Source organism: Pristiophorus japonicus, chromosome 3 (genome assembly GCF_044704955.1).
Source record: "Pristiophorus japonicus isolate sPriJap1 chromosome 3, sPriJap1.hap1, whole genome shotgun sequence".
Classification (NCBI taxonomy): Eukaryota; Metazoa; Chordata; class Chondrichthyes; family Pristiophoridae; genus Pristiophorus; species Pristiophorus japonicus.
Window position 1 is genome coordinate 103,209,971 of NC_091979.1, and position 26,742 is coordinate 103,236,712.

At 45.5% G+C, this 26,742-nt stretch overlaps 1 protein-coding gene across 1 annotated transcript in view; it reads right to left on the reverse strand.

Annotated features, from left to right (window-relative positions):
- Nucleotides 1-377: 377 nt before the first annotated feature.
- The window catches only part of galnt13 (polypeptide N-acetylgalactosaminyltransferase 13), an 899,812-nt gene continuing 873,447 nt past the window's right edge, over nucleotides 378-26,742 (reverse strand). Inside the window, exon 12 of the mRNA XM_070875629.1 lies at nucleotides 378-562. Within this exon, the coding sequence (XP_070731730.1) occupies nucleotides 422-562 (141 nt within the window). The 3' untranslated portion in view covers nucleotides 378-421. The remainder of the gene's footprint in view (nucleotides 563-26,742) is intronic.

Sequence of the window (26,742 nt, forward strand, 5' to 3'; positions counted from 1 at the left end):
CATCTGTCCACATATCAATTTCCAAGTGATTTTATACTGACATTATTGTGTAATCTGGTTTTCAGTGCAGTTACTTTTAAGACTGTGAGGACATTTATCAACTGATGCATTTAAAGTTTTTTTTATAGTATTAGCAATAGCACTCATCATGCTATTTATAGTTTCTAATGTGCTTTCTACCAAAGTAAATGCAAATTAAGAGTGGGCATGTGCAGCCATGCCATGTTGTTGAGAAAAGAGCAATCCCTAATGTATTTCCAACTGTTCAGTCAAAAGCTCCCAATTTTTTTTTTAATTCACTAAGGATCGATCACAAAAGACCAAGATTTCTTCATAGATTTTATATTAAAAGAAATACAAAGTGAAGATTAGCTGTAGGAACGCTGAAGAAATTGATGCATCAGAGAATTTTCTTCCACCTTTAGGCACTCAGGGTCATGTTGCGGAGCACCCATTGTTGTGATTGGATTCCACTGCAGTCCTTCATGGTAGGAACCATTTTATCTTCCTCAGATGGCTCATCCAGACACTGATTACTGTTTACGTGTCGCAGCGTTAATCTCTGGTGAATTGTGGGGGAAGAAGAAAGCAATGAGCCTAGAAATGTATTTAAAAAGTGCATTTACTTTATAACAACAGCTTGCATTTATATAGTGCCTTTAAAATAGTAAAATGTCCCAAGGCACTTTACCAAAAGCTTGGCCAAAGAAATAGGTATTTAGGAGCGTCTTAAAGGAGGAGAGCGGGGTAGAGAGACGGAGAAGTTTAGGGAGGGAATTCCAGAGCTTAGGACCTAGGTAGTTGAAGGCACGCTTGCCAATGGTGGAACCATTAAAATCAGGGATGCGCAAGAATTGGAGGAGTACAGAGATCTCGGAGGGCTGTAAGAGGTTACAGAGATAAGGAGAAGCAAGGCCATAGAGAGATTTGAAAACAAGGGTGAGAATTTTAAAATCGAGGTGTTGCCAGACTGGGGGGCCAATGTAGGTCAGTGAACACAGATGGTAGGTGAACAGGCAGCAGAGTTTTGGATAAGCTCGCGTTTATAACATCAAGGACACCTGTAATTGCCAAAGGTTGTGCATTCTATTTCACTATGATGGAAACAAATATAACAATAATTCGCACAACTTTAAGTTTCAGGTTCAAAAATGTAACCATTTTATTTTCCTTTCATCCTGTGAAGAGATCTCATTTTTTCCCTCCATTCCATATTTTTTTAAAAGCACATTAATTTGATTTCTTTAACCGGGACTGCATTTCTGAACATTACAGCAGCTACTGGAGTCTAGATGAATTATACTGTATTCTATTATATTGGCAGTATGCCGTTAAATTCAAATTTCAAGAAGACTCACTTACCTGAAACTTATACCAAAAATAAGTATTATGTGTATTAGCTGCTACCAATTTCAAAACACCTCCATTTATTGGCTAATTTTCCAATACATCACTGATTGCCACATTCTGTCATTTCTAGTATGTCTCAGAAAATGTTCAGATTGATTCTTGTTTCAAGACTCCAAAATTGATTAAGTATTTTTTGATGCACAGCACAGCTTTCTCATTTGCTTTTGAATGGATAATATGGCAAAGCTTTGTGTTTCTCCTCAATTTGATGAAAAACCATTAGTGTCCTTTGGGAACATGCTACTGTTGATAATAAGCATCTCAGCTAATGTACTACGGAACACTGCAGACACTTTGTATCATTGGAAATGTTTGAGAAAAAGCAAATAAATATTCCAGAGCTTCAAATTAACTTTTTAGTACAGCAAAAGAAATGGGAAGGATCTTTTTGCGCAAGCATTAGTGCAGGATTTGGCATGTTCAAAAAGGAAATTTGTACAGAATTCAAGATAGCACTTGCATTTATACAGCACTTTTCAGAACCTCAGGGCATCCCAAAGCACTTCACAATCAATAATATTGACTGTTAGTGAAGTTGTACTTTTGAAGTATTGTTAATGTTCTGATGTAGGGAAACATGGCAATCAATTTGCACACATTTATGATATTAAGTCCATATTCTCTTATAATCTCTCTGCTTATCTGAACACAAATTAGTTTCACTCAGCTTAAATAAATATTGCTATATCATGTGGTATTTACTCACAGTGCTGCATTAATCCATACTGTATGCAATGAATAATTCTTTGCTCTCATGCAATTCAGAGAAATCTATCTTAAAACCATTACTCAGAAAAAGTGCCATTCCTTTGCTGATACACAATGAACAGAAAAAAGATAAATGATCTGTTCAGCTGCTTATAATAATGACAGTGCACACTCAAGCATCACAGTATAATACTGACTATTAGTGAAGTTGTATATATTGTTATCTTTTTCTGAGTGGGTACAGAAAAGAAGAAAATATACACAAATTAAAATGTTCTCGCAATAAAAGGATGCTAATAGGCCATACTCAAGAAATGTTTTTTCAAAGTTATGTAAGTTTTACAATGAATACAACAAATACACTGTGCACAGTAACTTATCATTTGTGAATTCTAAGCTTTATTCAGTGGATTTTTCTCAAAATTATGGGTTATGATGTAAAGTAAATGTGTTATTTAACATTATAGTTTAGTTCTAGTTTAAGCAATTCACAATGGTGAAAATCCAATAAAGATCGAAGAAAATCACTTGCTGGTCAATATTTAAATTTTATTTCACATGAATGCCTGATAAATTATACGAAACTAGACAACACGTTGTTCAGTTGGAGCTTTCCTGGCCTATGATGCAAAGTTAACCATCCAGTAAGTCAGGAGCTCCAATCCTTTGACTACTTAAAAAAAAATCATGTTTATTTTGCTTTCTTTATTCTCTCGCCATTTTATCAGGCATTTTGAAACCACTGGGTAGGAGGGGGGTTTGGCCATATTAACAGGTCACTGGATGGTGCCAAGACAGGTTTTTCCCATCATAGAATTCCAGTGTAAAATTTAAATATAAATGATTCCTCTACATGTCTCTGTGATAGCCAGTACATTAAAATATAGACAGCACAAAATATAATAAGTATAATAAGCCAGCGGGAGTTCGGAGGAGGCTTTGGAGAGGCTAGCTGGTGCAGGTGCAGGGGCAGAAGGCAAACAAAGAAGTAGAAAGAAATCAAAAGATGACATCACAGCCAAGCGGGTAAGTGATTGGTTGGTGGATTGGTGAGTATTTAATCTTTTTTTTTTCTTTTGATTTCATTATCAGTAGGTAACCTTTGACATTGTTGCCAAATTAAGTTAATCTAAGGGTTAAGTCATGGTAGGAGAGCCCAGACATGCTCCTCCTGTGCTATGAGGGAAGTCAGGGATGCTTCCAGTGTCCCTGCCGACTACATGTGCAGGAAGTATATCCTGTTGCAGCTCCTGACAGACCGCATTGCGGCACTGGAGCTGCGGGTGGATTCACTCTGGAGCATTCGCGGTGCTGAGGATGCCGTGAATAGTACGTTTAGTAAGTTGGTCATACCACAGGTAAAAGTTACACAGACAGATAGGGGATGGGTGACCAACAGGAAGAGCAGTGGAAGGAAGGTAGTGCAGGGGTCCCCTGCGGTCATCCCCCTCCAAAAGAGATACACCATTTTGGGTACTGTTGGGGGGAATGACTCATCAGGGGAGGGCAGCAGCAGCCAAGTTCATGGTGCCGTGGGTGGCTCTGCTGCACAGGAGGGAAGGAAAAAGAGTGGGAGAGCTATAGTGGTAGGGGATTCCACTGTAAGGGGAATAGATAGATGTTTCTGCGGCCACAATGGAGACTCCAGGATGGTATGTTGCCTTCCTGGTGCAAGGGTCAAGGATGTCTCGGAGTGGCTGCAGGACATGTTGGAGGAGGACGGTGAACAGCCAATTGTCATGGTGCAGATAGGTACCAACGATAAAGGTAAAAAATGGGATGAGGTCCTTTAAGCTGAATTTAGGGAGCTAAGAGTTAAATTAAAAAGTAGGACCTCAAAGGTAATAATCTCAGGATTGCTACCAGTGCCACGTGCTAATCAGAGTAGGATTTTCAGGATAGCTCAGATGAATACATGGCTTGAGGAGTGATGCAGAAGGGAGGGAGTCAAATTCCTGGACAATGAAACCGGTTCTTGGGGAGGTAGGATCAGTACAAACCAGACGGTCTGCACCAGGGCAGGAGCGGAACCAATGTCCTTGGGGGAGTGTTTGCTAGTGCAGTTGGGGAGGGGTTAAACTAATATGGCAGGTGGGTGTGAATCTATGCAGGGAGACAGAGGGAAATAGAATGGGGGCAGAAGCAAAAGATAGAAAGAAGAAAAGTAAAAGTGGAGGGCAGAGAAACCCAAGGCAAAAATCAAAAAGGGCCACATTACAGCAAAATTCTAAAAGGGCAAAGTGTGTTAAAAAGACAAGCCTGAAGGCTCTGTGCCTCAATACGTAGAGTATTCGTAATAAGGTGGAGGAATTAACTGCGCAGGCAGCAATTAACAAATATGATATAATTGGCATCACAGAGATATGGCTCCAGGGTGACCAAGGCTGGGAACTCAACATCCAGGGGTATTCAGGAAGGCTAGACAGAAAGGAAAAGGAGGTGGGATAGCATTGCTGGTTAAAGAGGAAATTAACGCAATAGTAAGGAAGGACATTAGCTTGGATGATGTGGAATCTATATGGGTGGAGCTGCAGAATACGAAAGGGCAGAAAACGCTAGTGGGAGTTGTGTACAGACCACCAAACAGTAATAGTGAGGTTGGGGACAGCATCAAACAAGAAATTAGGGATGCATGCAATAAAAGTACAGTAGTTATCGTACTTTAATCTACTTTAATCTACATATAGATTGGGCGAACCAAACTGGTAGCAATGCGGTGGAGGAGGATTTCCTGGAGTGTATTAGGGATGGTTTTCTAGATCAATATGTCGAGGAACCAACTAGAGAGCTGGCCATCCTAGACTGGGTGATATGTAATGAGAAAGAACTAATTAGCAATCTTGTTGTGTGAGGCCCCTTGGGGAATAGTGACCATAATATGGTAGAATTCTTTATTAAGATGGAGAGTGACATAGTTAATTCAGAGACTAGGGTCCTGAACTTAAGGAAAGGTAACTTCGATGGTATGAGACATGAATTGGCTAGAATAGACTGACGAATGATACTTAAAGGGTTGACAGTGGATAGGCAATGGCAAACATTTAAAGATCACATGGATGAACTTCAACAATTGTATATCCCTGTCTGGAGTAAAAATAAAACGAGAAGGTGGCTCAACCGTGGCTAACAAGGGAAATTAAGGATAGTGTTAAATCCAAAGAAGAGGCATATAAATTGGCCAGAAAAAGCAGCAAACCTGAGGACTGGGAGAATTTTATAAGAGGAGGACAAAGGGTTTAATTAGGAGGGGGAAAATAGAATATGAGAGGAAGCTTGCTGGGAGCACAAAAACTGACTGCAAAAGCTTCTATAGATATATGAAGAGAAAACGATTAGTGAAGACAAACGTAGCTCCCTTGCAGTCAGATTCAGGTGAATTTATAATGAGGAACAAAGAAATGGCGGACCTGTTGAACAAATGCTTTGGTTCTGTCTTCACGAAGGAAGACACAAATAACCTTCCGGAAATACTAGGGGATCGAGCGTCTAGTGAGAAGGAGGAACAGAAGGAAATCCTTATTAGGCGGGAAATTGTGTTAGGGAAATTGATGGGATTGAAGGCCGATAAATCTCTGGGGCCTGATAATCTGCATCCCAGAGTACTTAAGGAAGTGGCCCTAGAAATAGTGGATGCATTGATGATTATTTTCCAACAGTCTATAGACTCTGGATCAGTTCCTATGGACTGGAGGGTAGCTAATGTAAAAAAAGGAGGGAGACAGAAAATGGGTAATTATGGACCGGTTAGCCTGACATCAGTAGTGGGGAAAATGTTGGAATCAATTATTAAAGATGAAATAACAACGCATTTGGAAAGCAGTGACAGGGATCGGTCCAAGTCAGCATGGATTTATGAAGGGGAAAACATGCTTGACAAATCTTCCAGAACTATTTGAGGATGTAACTAGCAGAGTGAACAAGGGAGAACCAGTGGATGTGGTGTATTTGGACTTTCAAAAAGCTTTTGACAAGGTTCCACACAAGAGATTGGTGTGGAAAATTAAAGCACATGGTATTGGGGGTAATGTACTGATGTGGATAGAGAACTGGTTGGCAGACAGGAAGCAGAGAGTCAGGATGAACGGGTTATTTTCGGAATTGCAGGCAGTGACTAGTGGAGTGCCGCAGGGCTCAGTGCTGGGACCCCAGCTATTTACAATATACATTAATGATTTGGATGAAGGAATTGAGTGTAATATCTCTAAGTTTGCAGATGACACTAAGCTAGGTGGCGGTGTGAGTTATGAGGAGGACACTAAGAGGCTACAGGGTGACTTGGACAGATTAGGTGAGTGTACAAACGCATGGCAGATACAGTATAATGTGGATAAATGTGAGGTTATCCACTTTTGTGGCAAAAACATGAAGGCAAAATATTATCTGAATGGCGGCAGATTAGGAAAAGGGGTGGTGCAATGAGACCTTGGTGTCAAGGTACATCAGTCATTGAAGGTTGGCTTGCAGGTATAGCAGAGGTTAAGAAGGAAAATGGTATGTTGGTCTTCTTAGCTCGGGGATTTGAGTATAGGAGCAGGGAGGTCTTACTGCAGTTGTACAAGGCCTTGGTGAGGCCTCACCTGGATTATTGTGTTCAGTTTTGGTCTCCTAATCGGAGGAAGGACGTTCTTGCTATTGACGGAGTGCAGCAAAGGTTCACCAGACTGATTCCCGGGATGGCAGGACTGACATATGAGTAGAGACTGGATCGACTCGACCTGTATTCACTGGAGTTTAGAAGGATGAGAGGAGCTCTCATAGAAACATATAAAATTCTGACGGGACTGGACAGGTTAGATGCAGGAAAAATGTCCCCAATGTTGGGGAAGTCCAGAACCAGCGGACACAGTCCAAGGATAAGGGGTAAGCCATTTAGGACTAAAATGAGGAGAAACTTCTTCACTCAGAGAGTTGCTAACCTGTGGAATTCTCTACTGTAGAGAGTTGTTGATGCCAGTTTATTGGATATATCCAAGAGGGAGTTAGATATGGCCCTTACGGCAAAAGGGATCAAGGGGTATGGAGAGAAAGCAAGAAAGGGGTACTGAGGTGAATGATCATGCATGATCTTATTGAATGGTGGTGCAGGCTCGAAGGGCCGAATGGCCTACTCCTGTACCTATTTTCTATGTTTCTATGTTTCTATATCAAACAAATAATGCAGGCCTATACTACAAAATCCATGCTCACTTATGAAAGGCAACTGCTCAATACTTAGAAGCCAACAGACAAAAACTTCGACAATGATATCGAACTGGGACTGAAATCACCTGCTTTGGTCCTACTTTCGATATATCCTTCAACTGTTGAGAAAATTGAGGTGCTCAGAGATATTTTAAATACAACAGTCTATAAGATCTGCTAACTTTTATATGAAAAGAACACATACAGAAGAAAGCCATTTCTATTCACCTTTTCTCTCCTGCTCCTTCAAATGAATAACGTCTGGCAAATAATTTCCGATTGCAGAACGTGCTCTGTTTTGGATTGAAGTTGAAGTGCCATCACTTTTATTGAAAAAAATTGGTGAGCAAAAAGCCACTGAGCTTCAGCAACACGATTTAACTGTCTGCTATTTAATTTTAGGAGAAATGGCTGGTAGATGTTATTATTCTGTATATTAACATATTACAATCGATAAGTTTTAAATATTTTCCTTCACCATTTTTAATTGTTGCAATTTATTTTCTCTCTCCAATTATGTTTTATTATGTCATTTAATATTCTTCAGCCAATTATATGAGCAAACTTTTAAGTGATAGAAATGCCAGGCCTCTACTCTCCCATTAAATAGTAATAATGCATTGGGAACATGCCATTTGGCAAAATGTCCACAATCTTCTGTGCCACCATGTTGCCCCAAGAGTTAAACATTTGGAACTCTACTATTTATTTTATGCCTGTATAAAGACATAGGATAGAATTTGCACTGCATCTTCGCCCGATTTCTCAGTGGTATTGGTCTGTCTGGACAAAAACCGGGTCGGCTAAAATTTCCATGAAGAGTTCCGCTGGCGGTTTTGAAGTACCGCTGGGGCGTGGACCGTCGCATGCACCGTCCAATGACCACTATCGCCCAAGTTTTGACTCAGCAGTGAGCTGTAGGTACGTAGAAAAATAATGCGCACGAGAAGCAGTGGTAGGTAAATAGCCCTGCAAAAAAGGTAAGTTAATGGGTTTTTAATTATTATTTAAAAATTCTTTTACAGTGATTAAGTTGAAAAGGGTCCTGAGAATGTTTTCTGATTTTTTTATTTTCTGTTTTTTGGAAAAAATATTTTTTGTGTTTTACCCCCTCCTCGGCCGAACCCGCAGCCTCGGTCTAAATTTTAGTAATTACCACCCATTTTTTTTTAAGAACCGCCCAATCGGCCCAAGATTGCATTTTCCGCATAGAATTGGGGTGTAAGGTCCATTTTTTTTCCGCCAGGTGGAATCTTTTCCTTTTTTTGTGGAATTTTTTGCCCGCGATAATTTTAAAATCTTGGGCGGCAATCCGGCGCTGGAGGAGTCTTTGGAAATGTTAGCCCATAATAACAACAAATCTTACCAAGGAATCAATATAAGCTTCAACATGGCTAAAATATCAAAAAATAATATATTTGTAACTTAGAATTAACTGGGTGTAGAAAGTATCATAGGGCCCAATTTTGGCCATGACTTGTATCAATTTTTTGGGAGTAAGTTGGTTTTACTGATGTAAGTTTAAAAAAAACATTTTCCCCCATAAACTTACTCCAGAGTAACTTAGTTAGGTACGATTTTTTTTAGTTTAGTTTTTTTGTTTCAAAGGGAGGTGTTCCCAGTCACTTACGCTAGTTTTGGCCATTTATCCCACTTTGGCCAGCTAACACTTACACCAAATCGACTTAGATGTGCGTATGTGGCCAGCTCTGAAAAATGTTGCGGGCAGTTAAGAAATCGGCGCAGGTAAGTAAGTAAGGATCTGCACCCAAGCACCAAGCAGCAAACATTCCAAATAAAAGTTAAAATAACTAAATAAAAATAAAGAACTCAGGTAAATAATTGATTAACAATTAAATATTTAAATCCTACCTTGGGCCGGGGAAGGCAGTGGGCCAGCCTGTACGGGAGGCCATTCGGCGTGGGATAGGGGCGGCCGGCAAAGACGCATCGGGAGGCTGGGTGGAGTGGGGGGCAAGGGAAGGGGGTGGAGTGGGGGGCAAGGGAAGGGGGGGGAGTGGGGGAGGGGGAAGGGAAAGGGGGAAAGGGGGGGAAGGGGAAGGGAAAGGGGGGAAGGGGGGGAGAGGAGGGGGGAGGGGAAGGGGGGAAGGGAAGGGGGGAGGGGAAGGGGGGGGGAAGGGGGGGGTGGGGAGGAAGGGAGGGGGTGGGGGGGGGAAGGAAGGGAGGGAGGGAGAGGAAAGGCTGGGCTCGACGGCACCGGGAGTGGTGGGAGAGAGGGAGAGGAAAGCCTGGGCTCGACGGCACCGGGAGTGTGGGGAGAGAGGGAGAGGAAAGGCTGGGTTCGACGGCACCGGGAGTGTGGGGAGAGAGGGAGAGGAAAGGCTGGGTTCGACGGCACCGGGAGTGGGGGAGAGGAAAGGCTGGGTTCGACGGCACCAGGAGTGGGGGGAGGGAGGGAGAGGAAAGGCTGGGCTCGACGGCATTGGGGGGATGGCATCGGGAGGGGGGGGAGGGAGAAGAAAGGCTGAGCTCGCTGGCATCGGGAGGGTAGAAGGAGAGGAAAGGCTGTGCTCGGCGGCATCTCAGGTAGTGTTCTGCACTCAGACGCGTGCGATCATTTGGCCATGGCTAGGGGTGGCGAACATCGGGTTCTGCTGACAGCTTGCAGGACACGCTAGGAGGGCAAGGAGCATGCGTGCAGACTCCACTGCGCATGCGACAGCTACCGGCAGTGTTTTCAGCGCAGGGCTGTAGCTCCAGTCCCCACTCCACCATGAATGTCGCGCCAGGATACGGGACACTCGGCAAAAGGGCAACGATACTAAGAACGTTTTTTGGTGCCCTTTCCTGTGCACAAAGTCGGGGCATAAAGGGTCAGTGCACCAAAAAAACGGGTTGGCCAAAATTGGGCACTTGATCACAGAGCAGTGCACAGATCTCCATACTTCCCTTCCTCATGCCATTCAATCCATAATGCTCCTTCCTTCCATAAGCCACTGCACCCCATTCTATTACAAACTCGAACCAACCCGTGACATTGCTCTTAAAGAAATTACTCTGCAGTTTTCTCTGCTCCCATATCCCTGCCACCAAAGATACATGAAGAAAAATTTAAGTGCAGCTAACTTTACCTCCTACGTTATTCACCCTTAGAAACATAGAAACATAGAAAAATAGGTGCAGGAGTAGGCCATTCGGTCCTTCTAGCCTGTACCGCCATTCAATGAGTTTATGGCTGAACATTCAACTTCAGTACCCCCTTCCTGCTTTCTTGCCATACCCCTTGATCCCCCTAGTAGTAAGGACTTCATCTAACTCCCTTTTGAATATATTTAGTGAATTGGCCTCAACAACTTTCTGTGGTAGAGAATTCCACAGGTTCACCACTCTCTGGGTGAAGAAGTTTCTCCTCATCTCGGTCCTAAATGGCTTACCCCTTATCCTTAGACTGTGACCCCTGGTTCTGGACTTCCCCAAAATTGGGAACATTCTTCCTGCATCTAACCTGTCTAAACCCGTCAGAATTTTAAACGTTTCTATGAGGTCCCCTCTCATTCTTCTGAACTCCAGTGAATACAAGCCCAGTTGATCCAGTCTTTCTTGATATGTCAGTCCCGCCATCCCGGGAATCAGTCTGGTGAACCTTCGCTGCACTCCCTCAATGGCAAGAATGTCCTTCCTCAAGTTAGGAGACCAAAACTGTACACAATACTCCAGGTGTGGCCTCACCAAGGCCCTGTACAACTGTAGCAACACCTCCCTGCCGCTGTACTCAAATCCCCTCGCTATGAAGGCCAACATGCCATTTGCTTTCTTAACTGCCTGCTGTACCTGCATGCCAACCTTCAATGACTGATGTACCATGACACCCAGGTCTCGTTGCACCTCTCCTTTTCCTAATCTGTCACCATTCAGATAATAGTCTGTCTCTCTGTTTTTACCACAAAGTGGATAGCCTCACATTTATCCACATTATACTTCATCTGCCATGCATTTGCCCACTCACCTAACCTATCCAAGTCACTCTGCAGCCTCATAGCATCCTCCTCGCAGCTCACACTGACACCCAACTTAGTATCATCCGCAAATTTGGAGATACTACATTTAATCCCCTCGTCTAAATCATTAATGTACAGTGTAAACAGCTGAGGCCCCAGCACAGAACCTTGTGGTACCCCACTAGTCACTGCCTGCCATTCTGAAAAGTACCCATTTACTCCTACTCTTTGCTTCCTGTCTGACAACCAGTTCTCAATCCATGTCAGCACACTACCCCCAATCCCATGTGCTTTAACTTTGCTATCATGGTCTTTCTAGAAGTAACAGATCCATGGTCCCAGCAGCTCAGAAACTGCGTTCCACAGAGTAGTCAATCATCTTTACCTTATTACAGTAATTTTGCAAACATGTCTTTGTGGAAGACTCCCTGCAAATACTAACATGCTCCCAAGGACTCTATGTCCTAACTTCAAAAAGACTACATAGGGCCTGAATTTGCTAAAAACATGCACCATAGTAATAGCGCATTTACGGCATATGCCATTATGATCTAGAAATTCCAGGAAATTATGGTGTGTGTGAATTATGCTATTACGTATGCATGCCATAATTTACTGGGACTTTTTCACTGCTCCACAGAGATCGTAGTTGAAAACTTGAGCAGCTAATTAACATAGTTCCACCCCTGAGGTGAGGCTAAGTTGTTGAATTAACAGCACTGTGATTGCCACTTGGACCATTACAGATTGGAGCTCGAGGGCTCAGAATCAGTAAAGTATTCAATCACTCAGCATGTTGCCTGAAGGTAACATCTTTACTGACTTGTTCTAGGATCTTCAAAACCTCAATTAAGTAATAAAGTAACTGTTTTTACAGCCAAGCATGTATTGATTTCCCCCTCACTGATGTTATATTTATATTAATATTTAGTAAGCTTGTGCGCTAAGCATCAATTGCAACTTGGATTGAAATATCGTTATGGATCGGATGCAGTTCAGGGAGACAACCACTTAGTCCCTTCTTAACGTCTTTTTATATCTTTATATACTCATCAATCAACTCAAACCTGACCTGAACGTTCTCTCTATACATACTGTGACCCATCTCCACATTATTAGATTGGAGCCGTTGGGCTAGAAATTCTGTTTTAGTGATTTTGCCCGTTTTTGGGCAATAATCATGGCAGTATCTTTTTTTTTACTGCCGGGGTAGTGCTATTGCTGGACGTCGCAAAATTTGCCAAACGGTGGCCAGCGATAGCGCTAAATCTGGCCTTGCACGAGTGAATTTGTGCGGCGGAGCCGAAATTTGCAATCGGAAAAAAAAGAAGAAAATGGACATTCTGCACGTGTGCAATTTCTTTCCCCCCCCGATTCTTTTCTATTTCCTGCGATTCTGGTCAGCTGTCAGGGTGCGCCCGCGCATGCACAGTACATCCAGGACTGAACCAGCTATTTTTCACAGACCAAACAGCCACGGTGGAAGGGGACTTCAGCAGGCAGACGCCCAAACCTTCAGTTATGAGGCAAACGACGCCCTCATCGTAGCTGTGCAAAACAGATGGGGGGGATTTTAATAGGAGGGGTGCTTGTAAACCCCTCCCAGCTGTGCGAATGCATCTGTGGACCAGCGTGGCCGAGGAGGTGTCCTCAATCGATAATATCAAGAGGGCCCATAAGCAATGTTGGAAAAGTTCAATGACCATTGCAGCGTCGTCAGAGTAAGTAATATTTTTATTCATGCACTCGTTCATGACTTAAATTGTAAATCTGGCACATGTTGGTATAGGTAGACATAGTGTTGCACCTTATTTGCCATGAATGATCATTACACATTAGTAAGACTGCTTTTTGACATCTTAAAAGATGTTTCTGCACTTCGATGACTTCCTTATGAACCATATGCAACCACCAGGGCCATTAAACAGAGGACTGTATTAAATGCACACAGTATGGTATAAGTGCTTTGGTGGCTATCTGTGTGTGCCACAAGAGCAGAAGGGCCCTCTGGCAACCATTCCAATTGTCATCTTTGCAGGGAAAGTTGTCACACAATCGCCGGGAGCAGCAGCGCACAGGCGGTATTCCAACCCAGACAATGCCATCAACGGACCTGAAGGAGTGCGTGGCAGCTATAATCGGTGCCTCAAGGAGGTCAACTACCCATGGGGGTGCTGATCCCCTGTTTGAAACTGAGGATAAGTCCTGCAAAATCCCCAGGCTGGGTTGGGGCAATGTGATGTAGTGTCTGTGGGTTAGGGTTGGGACAATGTGATATAGTGTCTGTGACCTAGGGTTGGGGCAATGTGATGCAGTGTCAGTGGGTTAGGGTTGGGGCAATGTGATGCAGTGTCTGTTATATATGTGTACTTGTATTTACTCTGTACAGCCACCAGAGGGCTCTTTCCCTAGAGTCCCAAGGGATCCCATAATCCCTTGGGAGCACGGGTATTTAAGGAGGCTTCACAGGTTGGAGAGACACTCTGGTGACCTGCAATAAAAGACTAAGGTCACACTTTACTTTGAGCTCATAGTGTTCAGTCTGACTCTTTCTCCATACTCAACAACTGGCGATGAGATACAGATAGTGAACCCAAAGATGCAGAGAACAGTGGGCATCCTGGAGAAAGTTTCGAAGGGAGATGATTGGGAAACTTTTGTGGAGCGACTCGACCAATATGTCGTGGCCAACGAGCTAGATGGGGAAGAGAGCACTGCCAAAAGAAGGGTGATCCTCCTCACTGTCTGTGGAGCACCAACGTATGGCCTCATGAAGAATCTGCTCACTCCAGCGAACCCACAGAGAAATCGTACGATAATTTGTGCACACTGGTCCGAGAGCATTTGAACCCGAAGGAAAGCGTTCTGATGGCGAGGTATTGGTTCTACACCTACAAAAGGTCTGAAGGCCAGGAAATGGTGAGTTATGTCGCTGAACTAAGATGCCTTGCAGGACATTGTGACTTTGAAGGACATTTGGAGCACATGCTCAGAGACTTTTTCGAACTTGGCATTGGCCAGGAAACCATACTTTGCAAACTTTTGACTGTAGAGACCCCAACACTGAGTAAGGCCATAGCGATAGCCCAGGCGTTCATTGCCACCAGTGACAATACCAAGCAAATCTCTCAGCACACAAGTGCTGATACAAGGAGTTCATCGTCGGAGGCGGAGCGGAGAGATCAAGGAAGCCTACAAGAGGCCCAACGTCGGGGAGCAGAGTCGGGGGTTCAGAGATGAGGCCAGCTGGTGCAGCTGCAGCAGGGAGAGAAGGCAAAAAAGAAGTAGAAAGAAATCGAAAGGTGATGTCACAGCCAAGGGGGTAAGTGATTGGCTGGTGATTGGTGAGAAGTCTTGCTTTTTTTTTTCTTTATCAGTAAGTAACCTTTAGCATTATTGTTGCCAAATTAAGTTAACCTAGGGGTAAAGACGTGGCATGGGAGCTCGGATATGTGTTATGCTCCTCCTGCACGATGTGGGAAGTCAGGGACACTGGAAGCGTCCCTGAGGACTACATATGTGGGAAGTGTATCCGGCTGCAGCTCCTGACAGACCGCATTGCGGCACTGGAGCTGTGGGTGGATTCACTCTGGAGCATCCACGATGCTGAGAATGATGTGAATAGCATGTTTAGTGAGTTGGTCGTGGCGCAGGTAAAGGTTAGACAGCCAGATAGGGGATGGGTGACCAACAGGAAGAGCAGTGGAAGGAAGGTAGTGAAGGGGTCCCCAGCGGTCATACCCCTGCAAAACAAATACACCGCTTTGGGTACTGTTGAGGGGGATGACTCATCAGGGGAGGGCAGCAGCAGCCAAGTCCATGGCACCGTGGGTGGCTCTGCTGCACAGGAGGGCAGGAAAAAGAGTGGGAGAACTACAGTGATAGGGGATCCTATTGTAAGGGGCATAGATAGACATTTCTGCGGCCGCAATCGAGTCTCCAGGATAATATGTTGCCTACCTGGTGCAAGGGTCAAGGATATCTCGGAGCGCCTGCAGGACATTTTGGAGGGGGAGGGTAAACAGCCAGTTGTCGTGGTGCATATAGGTACCAACGATATAGGTAAAAAATGGGATGAGGTCCTACAAGACGAATTTAGGGAGCTAGGAGCTAAATTAAAAAGTAGGACCTCAAAAGTAGTAATCTCAGGATTGCTACCAGTGCCATGTGCTAGTCAGAGTAAGAATCGTAGGATAGCTCAGGTGAATACGTGGCTTGAGGAGTGGTGCAGAAGGGAGGGATTCAAATTCCTGGGACATTGGAACCGGTTCTGGGGGAGGTGGGACTAGCACAAACCGGACGGCCTACACCTGGGCAGGACTGGAACCAATGTCCAAGGGGGAGTGTTTGCTAGTGCTGTTGGGGATGGGTTAAACTAATTTGGTAGGGGGATGGAAACCTATGCAGGGAGACAGAGGGAAGTAGAATGGGGGCAGAAGCAAAAGATAGAAAGAAGTAAAGTAAAAGTGGAGGGCAGAGAAACCCAAGGCAAAAAGCAAAAAGGGCCATATTACAGCAAAATCCTAAAGGGGCAAAGGGTGTAAAAATACAAGCCTGAAGGTTCTGTGGCTCAATGCGAGGAGTATTCGGAATAAGGTGGACGAATTAACTGCGCATATAGCAGTGAACGGATATGATGTAATTGGCATCACGGAGACATGGCTCCAGGGTGACCAAGGCTGGGAACTCAACATCCAGGAGTATTCAACATTTAGGAAGGATAGACAGAAAGGAAAAGGAGGTGGGGTGGCGTTGCTGGTTAAAGAGGAAATTAATGCAATCGTAAGGAAGGACATTAGCTTGGATGATATGGAATCTGTATAGGTGGAGCTACGGAATAACAAAGGGCAGAAAATGCCAGTGGGAGTTGTGTATAGACTACCAAACAGTAGTAGTGAGGTTGGGGATGCCATCAAACAAGAAATTAGGGATGCATGCAATAAAGGTACAGCAGTTATCATGGGCGACTTTAATCTACATATTGACTGGGCTAACCAAACTGGTAGCAATGCGGTGGAGGAGGATTTCCTGGAGTGTATTAGGGATGGTTTTCTAGACCAATATGTCGAGAAACCAACTAGAGGGCTGGCCATCCTAGACTGGATGATGTGTAATAAGAAAGGACAAATTAACAATCTGGTTGTGCAAGGCCCCTTAGGGAAGAGTGACCATAATAGGTAGAATTCTTTATTAAGATGGAGCGTGACACAGTTAATTCAGAGACTAGGGTCCTGAACTTGGGGAAAGGTAACTTCGATGGTATGAGACGTGAATTGGCTAGAATAGGCTGGTGAGTGATACTTAAAGGATTGACGATGGATAGGCAATGGCAAACATTTAAAGATCACATGGATAAACTTCAACAATTGTACATCCCTGTCTGGAGTAAAAGTAAAACAGGGAAGGTGGCTCAACCGTGGCTAACAAGGGAAATTAAGGATAGTGTTAAATCCAAGAAAGAGGCATATAAATTGGCCAGAAAAAGGAGCAAACCTGAGGACTGGGAGAATTTTGTAATACAGCAGAGGAGGACAAAGGATTTAATTAGGAGGGGGAATAATAGAATATGAGACGAAGCTTGCTGGGAACAAAAAAAACTGATTGCAAAAGCTTCTATAAATATGTGAAGAGAAAAAGATTAGCGAAAACAAACGTACGTGCCTTGCAATCAGATTCAGGTGAATTTATAATGGGGAACAAAGAAATGGCGGACCAGTTAAACAAATATTTTGGTTCTGTCTTCACGAAGGAAGATACAAATAACCATCCGGAAATACTAGGGGATCGAGGGTCTGGTGAGAAGGAGGAACTGAAGGATATCCTTATAATGGCGAAAATTGTGTTAGGGAAATTGATGGGATTGAAGGCCAATAAATCCCTGGGGCCTGATAGTCTGCATCACAGAGTACTTAAGGAAGTGGCCATAGAAATAATGGATGCATTGGTGATCATTTTCCAACAGTCTATCGACTCTGGATCAGTTCCTATGGATTGGAGGGTAGCTAACATAACACCACTTTTTAAAAAAGGAGGGAGAGAGAAAACGGGTAATTATGGACCAGTTAGCCTGACATCAGTAGTGGGGAAAATGTTGGAATCAATTATTAAAGATGAAATAACAGCGCATTTGGAAAGCAGTGACAGGATCGGTCCAAGTCAGCATGGATTTATGAAGGGGAAACATGCTTGACAAATCTTCTAGAATTTTTTGAGGATGTAACTAGTAGAGTGGACAAGGGAGAACCAGTGGATGTGGTGCATTTGGATTTTCAAAAGGCTTTTGACAAGGTTCTACACAAGAGATTGGTGTGCAAAATCAAAGCACATGGTATTGGGGGTAATGTACTTGACGTGGATAGAGAACTGGTTGGCAGACAGGAAACAGAGAGTCGGGATATACGGGTCCTTTTCAGAATGGCAGGCAGTGACCAGTGGAGTGCCGCAGGACTCACTGCTGAGACCCCAACTCTTTACAATATACATTAATGATTTAGATGAAGGAATTGAGTGTAATATCTCTAAGTTTGCAGATGGCACTAAGCTGGGTGGCAGTCTGAGCTGTGAGGAGGATGCTAAAAGGCTGCAGAGTGACTTGGACAGGTTAGGCGAGTGGGCAAATGCATGGCAGATGTCGTATAATGTGGATAAATATGAGGTTATCCACTTTGGGGGCAAAAACACGAAGACAGAATATTATCTGAATGGCGGCAGATTAGGAAAGGGGGAGGTGGAACGAGACCTGGGTGTCATGGTTCATCAATCATTGAAAGTTGGCATGCAGGTACAGCAGGCGGTGAAGAAGGCAAATGGTATGTTGGCCTTCATAGCTTGGGAATTTGAGTATAGGAGCAGGGAGGTCTTACTGCAGTTGTACAGGACCTTGGTGAGGCCTCACCTGGAATATTGTGTTCAGTTTTGGTCTCCTAATCTGAGGAAGGACGTTCTTGCTATTGAGGAAGTGCAGCGAAGGTTCACCAGACTGATTCCCGGGATGGCGGGACTGACATATGAAGAGAGACTGGATCAACTGGGCCTTTATACATTGAAGTTTAGAAGGATGAGAGGGGATCTCATAGAAACTTATAAGATTCTGACGGGACTGGACAGGTTAGATGCGGGAAGAATGTTCCCGATGTTGGGGAAGTCCAGAACCAGGGGACAAAATCTTAGGATAAGGGGTAGGCCATTTAGGACTGAGATGAGGAGAAGCTTCTTCACTCAGAGTTGCTAACCTGTGGTATTCCCTACCGCAGAGAGTTGTTGATGCCAGTTGATTGGATATATTCAAGAGGATGTTAGATATGGCCCTTACGGCTAAAGGGATCAAGGGGTATGGAGAGAAAGCAGGAAAGGGGTACTGAGGGAATAATGAGCCATGATCTTATTGAATGGTGGTGCAGGCTCGAAGGGCTGAATGGCCTATCCTGCACCTATTCTCTATATTTCTATGTTTCCATGTAAGTACTGTGAACAAAGTGATGTTGTTTTTGAATCGTAACGTACAGAGCAGGTCACACATACCTGCAGCTGCCCCTCCACAGATGGCTGAGTCCACCATCAAGGGTGATGAATGCAAGGCCATTAACACCTTGTTGGCGCTGTGGGGGTAATCATTGTTTCCATTCATGCCGACTCAAAGAGTAGGTTTGCAACGGCTGTGGAACAATGCGACACCTCCAACAAGTGTGCAGGTGAGCTGCAAAGCCTGTTAAACCTGCAAACCACCATGTTGCAGAGGAGGACAGATCCACGGAGGATCACGATGAACCAGAGCCTTGGATCGAGGAGGCAGAGCTACATGGGGTGCACACATTCACCACGAATTGTCCCCCAATAATGCTGAGTGGTAAACTAAATGGACTCCCAGTGTCAATGGAACTGGACACGGGCGCGAGCCAGTCCATCATGGGCAAAAAGACTTTCGAAAGGTTGTGGTGCAACAAGGCCTCCAGGCCAGTCTTAACTCCAGTTCGCACGAAACTAAGAACTTACACAAAAGAACTGATTCCTGTAATCGGCAGTGCACCGTAAAGGTCTCTTTCGATGAAGCTGTGCACAAGCTACCACTCTGGGTGGTACCGGGCGATGGTCCCATGCTGCCCGGCAGGAGCTGGCTGGGAAAGATGCGCTGGAATTGGGACGACGTCCGAGCGCTATTGCTGACTAATGACACTTCGTGTGCCCAGGTCTTAAACAAATTTCCTTCACTGTTCGAACCAGGCATCGGGAAATTCCAAGGAGCAAAAGTGCAGATCCACCTAATTCCGGGAGCGCAACCCATCCATCACAAGGCGAGAGCAGTACCGTACATGATGAGAGAAAGGGTAGAGATCGAGCTGGACTGGCTGCAAAGAGAGGGCATCATTTCACTGATCGAGTTCAGAGCGTGGGCCAGTCCTGTTGTCCCAGTCCTCAAGGGAGACGGCACTGTCCGAATCTGTGGCGATTACAAAGTAACTTTCAATTGTTTCCATCTGCAGGACCAATACCCACTACCAAAGGCCGACGACCTCTTTGCAATGGCGGCGGGAGGAAAGATGTTCACGAAGCTGGATATGACCTCAGCCTACAAGACGCAGGAACTGGAGGAATCATCGAAGGCTCTCACCTGCATCAACACGCACAAAGGTCTTTTTGTTTATAACAGATGCCCGTTTGGAATCCGATCAGTGGCAGCGATATTCGAGAGAAACATGGAAAGTTTGCTGAAGTCGGTCCTGCACACTGTGGTCTTCCAGGACAACATCTTGGTCACAGGTCGGAACACAGTGAGCACCTGCAGAACCTGCAGGAGGCTCTTCGTCGACTCAACCGCGTGGGGCTCAAGTTAAAACACTCAAAGTGCGTTTTCCTGTCGCCTGAAGTGGAGTTCTTGGGAAAGAGGATTGCGGCGGATGGCATCAGACCCACCAACGCAAAAACGGAGCCAATCGAGAACGCACCGAGGCCACAGAATGTGACAGAGCTGCGGTCGTTTCTGGGACTCTTGAACTACTTTAGTAACTTCTTACCGGGTTTCAGCACCCTGCTAGAACCACTACATGTCTTGCTACGAAAAGGGGGCGAATGGGTTTGGGGCAAAAGCCAACAAAATGCCTTTGTAAAAGCGAGAAAATTGTTATGCTCAAACAAATTGCTTGTGTTGTATGATCCATGTAAGCGATTGGGACTAGCATGTGATGTGTCGTCATATGGCGTCGGGTGTGTATTGCAACATGCTAATGATTTCAAGAAATTGCAACCGGTTGCTTATGCAACCAGGAGTCTGTCTGAGGCTGAGAGAGCCTACAGCATATGGGGTAAAGAAAATGCATCAATACCTGTTTGAGCTAAAATTCGAATTGGAAACTGACCATAAGCCACTTATATCCCTGTTTTCCGAGAGTAAAGGGATAAATACCAACGCATCAGCCTGCATCCAGAGATGGGTGCTCACGTTGTCCGCTTACAACTATGCCATCCGCCACAGGGCAGGCACAGAAAACTGTGCCAATGCTCTCAGTAGGCTGCCATTGCCCACCACGGGGGTGGAAATGATGCAGCCATGGTTATGGAAGCATTTGAGAGTGAGCAATCACCCGTCATTGCCCGGCAGATCAAAACCTGGACAAGCCAGGACCCCTTATTATCCCTAGTCAAAAGCGGTGTGCTTCATGGGAGCTGGTCCAGTGTACCACTGGAAATGCAGAAAGAGATAAAGCTGTTCCAGCGGCACAAAGATGAAATGTCTATACAGGCAGACTGCCTTCTGTGGGGCAATCGAGAAGTGGTCCCCAAGAACGGCAGAGACACCTTCATCAATGACCTCCACAGTACCTACCCAGGCATCGTAATGATGAAAGAGATAGCCAGATCCCATGTGTGGTGGCCCAATATCGATGCGGACTACATTCACAGATGTAATACATGCTCGCAGTTAAGCAATGTACCCAGGAAGGTGCCGCTAAGTTTATGGTCTTGGCCCTCCAAACCATGGGCTCGGGTACACGTCGACTATGCAGGCTCGTTCTTGGGTAAAATGTTCCTTGTGGTTGTAGACGCATACTCCAATTGGATTGAATGTGAGATAATGTCGGCTAGCACGTCCGCTGTCACTACTCGAGGGGCTAGATGGCCTACTCCTGTTCCAAATTCTTATGTTCTTATGTACTGAAAGCCTGTTGGCCATGTTTGTCACTCACGGCTTACCCGATGTCCTGGTGAGCGACAACGGGCCATGTTTTATCACTGCTGAGTTCAAAGAATTCATGATCCTTAACGGGATCAAACATATCACATATGCCCCATTTAAACCAGCGTCCAGTGGTCAGGCAGAGAGAGCAATGCAAACCATCAAGCAAGGCTTGAAGAGGGTAACTGAAGGCTCACTGCAGACTCACCTATCCCGAGTCCTGCTTAACTCTCGCACGAGACCCCACTCACTCACTGGGATCCCACCTGCTGAACTGCTCATGAAATGAGCACTTAAGACAAGACTCTCGTTAGTTCACCCTGATTTACATGAACAGGTAGAGAGCAGGTGGCTTCAACAAAGTGCATACCATGATAGCGCAAATGTGTCATGCGAGATTGAAATCAATGATCCTGCATTTGTATTAAATTATGGACAAGCTTCCCGGCACTGTCATGACCAAAGAGGGGAGCAGGATGTTTCGGGTCAAACTTTCAAATGCACTCATTCACCGGAAACACTTGGACCAAATCAAACTCAGGTTCACAGACTATCCAGAGCAACCTACCTTGGACCCTACTTTTTTGATCCTCCAACATACACACCAGTGGCAACCGGCACCACGGTTGACCACGAAGCAGAACCCATCATCCACAGCAGCTCAGCAGGACCCAACACACCAGGCAGTCCAGCAAGGCCACCTGCACAGCAGCCCAGCGAGGGCCAACAAATGATTCAAGAACACCAGCTTTCACACCGAGACGATCAACCAGGGCAAGAAGGGCCCCAGATCGACTCACACTGTAAATAGTTACACTATTGACTTTGGGGATGAGTGTTGTTATATATGTGGACTTGTATTTACTCTGTTCAGCCACCAGAGGGCTCTTCCCCTGGAGTCCCAAGGGATGCCATTATCCCTTGGGAGCACAGGTATTTAAGAAGGTTTCACAGGTTGGAGAGGCACTCTGGAGACCTGCAATAAAATACTAAGGTCACACTTTGAGCTCACAGTGTTCAGTCTGACTCTTTCTCCATACTCAACAGTGTCTGTGGGCTAAGGTTGAGTCAATGTGATGCAGTGTCTGTGGATTAGGGTTGGGCAATGTGATGCAGTGTCTGTGGACTACATATAATGCAGTCGCGCCTATCCTTCAAATGAGCCTTCCTCATGTCACCCTGTCTGTGCCCCTGCTGCTAACAACTCATCTGTTGTTTTCTATTTCCAGATGAGGAGGCGCCACATCCACCAATGTGATGGTGGAGGACACTAAAGACAAGGAATCTCCAAGGGGGGTTGGAAACTCATGAAGCTATTCCAGTGGGTGTGTGGGGGTGGGGGGGGGGGGGCGGCAATGCAATCGACACCTCTTTTAGCTGCGGCCAGTAGCACTGACCAGGAGGCTTTGGTCAATCCGAGGCCCCGGGTCAAAGTGGCGTACAGCCACGCACTCCCGGAGTTGAATCCTGTATGCTGTCTCTCCGGAGGCCGAGTCGGCAAAGCCGGTCTGCTGACAGACAGGCCAGCGCACACCTGGACATGGTGGGACTATCCAGGGAGAGCATCAGCTCAGCCGACAGCTTCTGAAGGTCTTGGGTACTTTTCCTGCAAGCATTGCGGCACTATCCGCGGACATGAGGGAGGGCATGTCGCAGATTATCATTGCGATGCGCGAGAACACCGAGGCTATCACTGGCTTTGCACAATTGATGGTCTCGACCTTTGGCACTGCAGTCCCCAGTGTCACAGCACCCAGACCCACATCACCTGTAAATGGTGAGGCCGAGCAAGAGCCTTGCCACTCTGGGCCTTTCATACCCAGAGCTTCTCCAGGGGATCCACAAATGGAGTCTCCATTGTCTATCCCCCTTTTACAACAGGACTCTGGCCGCATTGCTGCACGACGTCTTGGTACTATCTTGGGTATGGTCATGATGCGAGAGAGGGGCGTTAGCATGAGGGCGGGGGGGGCGGTGAGGGGCCGCAGGTAAAAGACATTCGGTGTAGGGCTTGTTCTTTTGTTGTTGTTTTGTTAGTGTTGCTATGTTATTAAAGTTTTAAAAGTTTCCCAATTCTGTAATGTTAAAAAAGTTCACAATGTTTAATAAATGTTATTCCAGTTTCCAAATTACGTTTACAATGTTTAATAAATCTTATGCAAGTTACTGTATGTTTAATAAACTCTTCTGTTCACCTTAACCATTCCTATATAATATATCATTTGCAGAATAAGAGGGGGAATAGTCAACATGGTGTATAGAGTGGGCAGCAACAGTTAAACAGAGGACTGTATTAAATGCGCACAGTATGGTATAAGTGCTTTGATGGCTACCTGTGTGTGTTCAAGCAAAGTGATGAATTATGAGCTGCTGAAATAAGGCATTTGCAGTGGCTAAAGCTCTAAGAGGCCTCCCATGTGGTGGTGGGGGAGGTGGCATGGGTTCATCGCCAGGCTGCTTGTCCTCCTCCTCGTCCTCCCCACCCCCAACCCCCCTCACTCTCCTCTCTCCCGAGGTGGTCCTGAAGTCCCCAGTGGCAAATCCTGTCCCCTCACGATGGATAAGTTGTGCAGCATGCAGCATACCACAATGAATTCAGAGACCTGCTGAAGTGAGTATTGCAGGGAACCTCCAGAGTGGTCCAGGCATCGGAAGCGCTGCTTGAGCACTCCAATTGTCTTTTCGACGATGTTGCGTGTGGCTATATGGCTGTCATTATAGCGATGCTCGGCTTGTATCTGAGGGTTCCGGAGGTGGGGTCAAGAGCCAGGTGGCGATGCAGAAACCTTTGTCCCCCAGCATCCAGCTCTCTCTGGCCTTGTGGCGGACGCTCGAACAGGCATGAGACAGTGCTCTCACGCAAGATGAAAGCATCATGGATGCTCCATGGAAATTGGGCATTGACTGCCATGATGCACTGAGTATGGTCGCAGACGATCTGTACGTTCAGGGAGTAGAATCCCTTTCGGTTTCAGTAAATCTCTGGATTGAGGAAAGGTGCTGGCAGGGCAATGTGCTTACAGTCAATGGCACCCTCAACCTTGGGGAAGCCAGCAATTCATCCAAAACCTATTATCCTCTCATTCTCTGCCTCCTTGGTCATTGGGAACTTTATAAAGTGCATCCTGTGTGTGTACAGTGCAGTAATCATTTGGCGAATGCAGCAATGTGTAGCGTACTGTTAGATGGAGCATATACCATCTGCTGAGACCTGAAAGGAGCCAGAGGCATAGAAGGCAAGTGCCGCAGTCACCTTCACCTCGACGGGCTGTGCAGTCCTGTTCCCGCTGGTAAGCTGTAGGTCTGCCTTTATCAGCTGGCATATCTCTGTGACTACCTCTTTTTGGAAGCACAGCCTTTGAACGCACTGTGCCTCAGACAGCTGCAGGTATGCGTGCTGTTCCCTGTAAACTCGTGAGGGGTAAGGCCTCCTCCCTATACGTCTGCGAGCTCTTCGATTATGCTCAAAATGCTCTTGAATAAGCCGCCTTCCAGCTCGATGCTGCATAGAAAAAGCAGCCAGGAATAATGGTAGGGATATTATAGCCCCCATTCTTGTAAATGTCCTTAAATATCCTTAAAAACAAAGCATGAACTCTCATAAAGCTCTCTGTGTAAAACTCAGCCTTCCCTCCAAATTCTTTTATGCAATGAACGTTTGCTCCGTTTTTCAAGAGCGCCAAGTGTGCCCTGGATCCGACCTGGTAAAACTTGATTTTTTTGGGGCGTGTTTTCGAACGGGCTGCGATATCACCGAATTTTCCACCCCCGGCGATAGCGTAGTGTTGCAAGCTCATTGACGTCATAAAAACGGCTAAAAAAAACAGGCGGGCGATCATTTTTAGCGCCGTCGCAAAACCGCTGCCGAATTTTCCACCCGGTGACTACATTTTGTGCGATTTGTTTAGCGCCCCAAAATAATTACTTTTTCAGCTTCACCATGGCGATAAACAGCTGCAATCCTGTCAAATTTCTAGCTCCATTATTCTAAAAGTGTTCCCGTTAAGTAATCTTGAAGGAGCATCAGTAATCTGAGGACACAGATTTAAGATAACTGGCAAAAGAACCAGAGTGGAGATGAAGAGAATTTTATTTATGCAGCGGGTTGTTATGATCTGGAATGTACTGCCTGAAAGGGTGGTGGAAGCAGATTCAATAGTAACCTGAAAAGCAAAAATTTGCAGGGCTATGGGGAACAAGTAAGGGAGTGGGACTAATTGGATAGCTCTTACAGAGAGCAGGCACAGGAATGATGAGTGGAATGGTCTTCTCCTGTTCTGTACCATTATATACATTGACTATATCCTGGAGTTCAGCCTCAGAATGTGCGCAGATGCAGGCATCGTCCGTATACTGCAGCTCAATGACAGAGGTTGGGGTGATCTTTGACCTGGCCTGGAGGAGTAAGATCCTGCAAATCCCCTGGGAGGACAGGCGCACCAACATCAGTGTCCTCGTCGAGGCTAACATCCCCAGTATTGAAGCACTGACCACACTCGATCAGCTTTGCTGGGCAGGCCACATAGTTCCCATGCCAGATACAATACTCCATAAGCAAATGCTTTATGCGGAGCTCCTTCATGGTAAACGAGCCAAAGGTGGGCAGCGGAAGCGTTACAAGGATACCCTCAAATCCTCCCTGGTAAAGTGCAACATCATCAGTGATAACTGGGAGACCCTCTCAACGCAAAGACCGTGAAGAGGTCAAGCGTAGACAGCGGAAGGAACGCGCAGCAAACCAGCCCCACCCATCCCTTCCCTCAACGAATGTCTGTCCCACCTGTGACAGGGTCTGCGGGTCTTGTATTCGACTGTTTAGCCACCAGAGAACTCACTTTGGGAATGGAAGCAAGTCTTCCTCGATTGCGAGGGACTGCCTATGATGATGATGATGACCATTATATGAATTTTCCACTGAAGGATCGGGGAGCACTCTAACTCATGGGCTGGAATCTTCTTGGCCCTGAGAGTGCGGGTTTGGAGGCGGGCCCACTGTCAAAATGGCCTGATTGACAGCGGGCAGAAGCCCACCCTGAACCCACTTCCATGTCAGTTTCTCAACTGTCGGATCTGCCTGCATCTCAGACATGTCAGCAAGTGGCAGGCCAGTCAATTAAGGTACTTAACAGGTAGTTTAAAGGTATTGAAGAGGATTATAACCAGGAACTTACCATTTTACCAACTTTTTGCCGAGTTTTCCATCCCTCGGGGAACACGCCAGGTAAGTGGGTCATGTTCTTAATGACTCTCCATTGCTTCCATAGAAACATAGAAACATAGAAAATAGGTGCAGGAGTAGGCCATTCCGCCCTT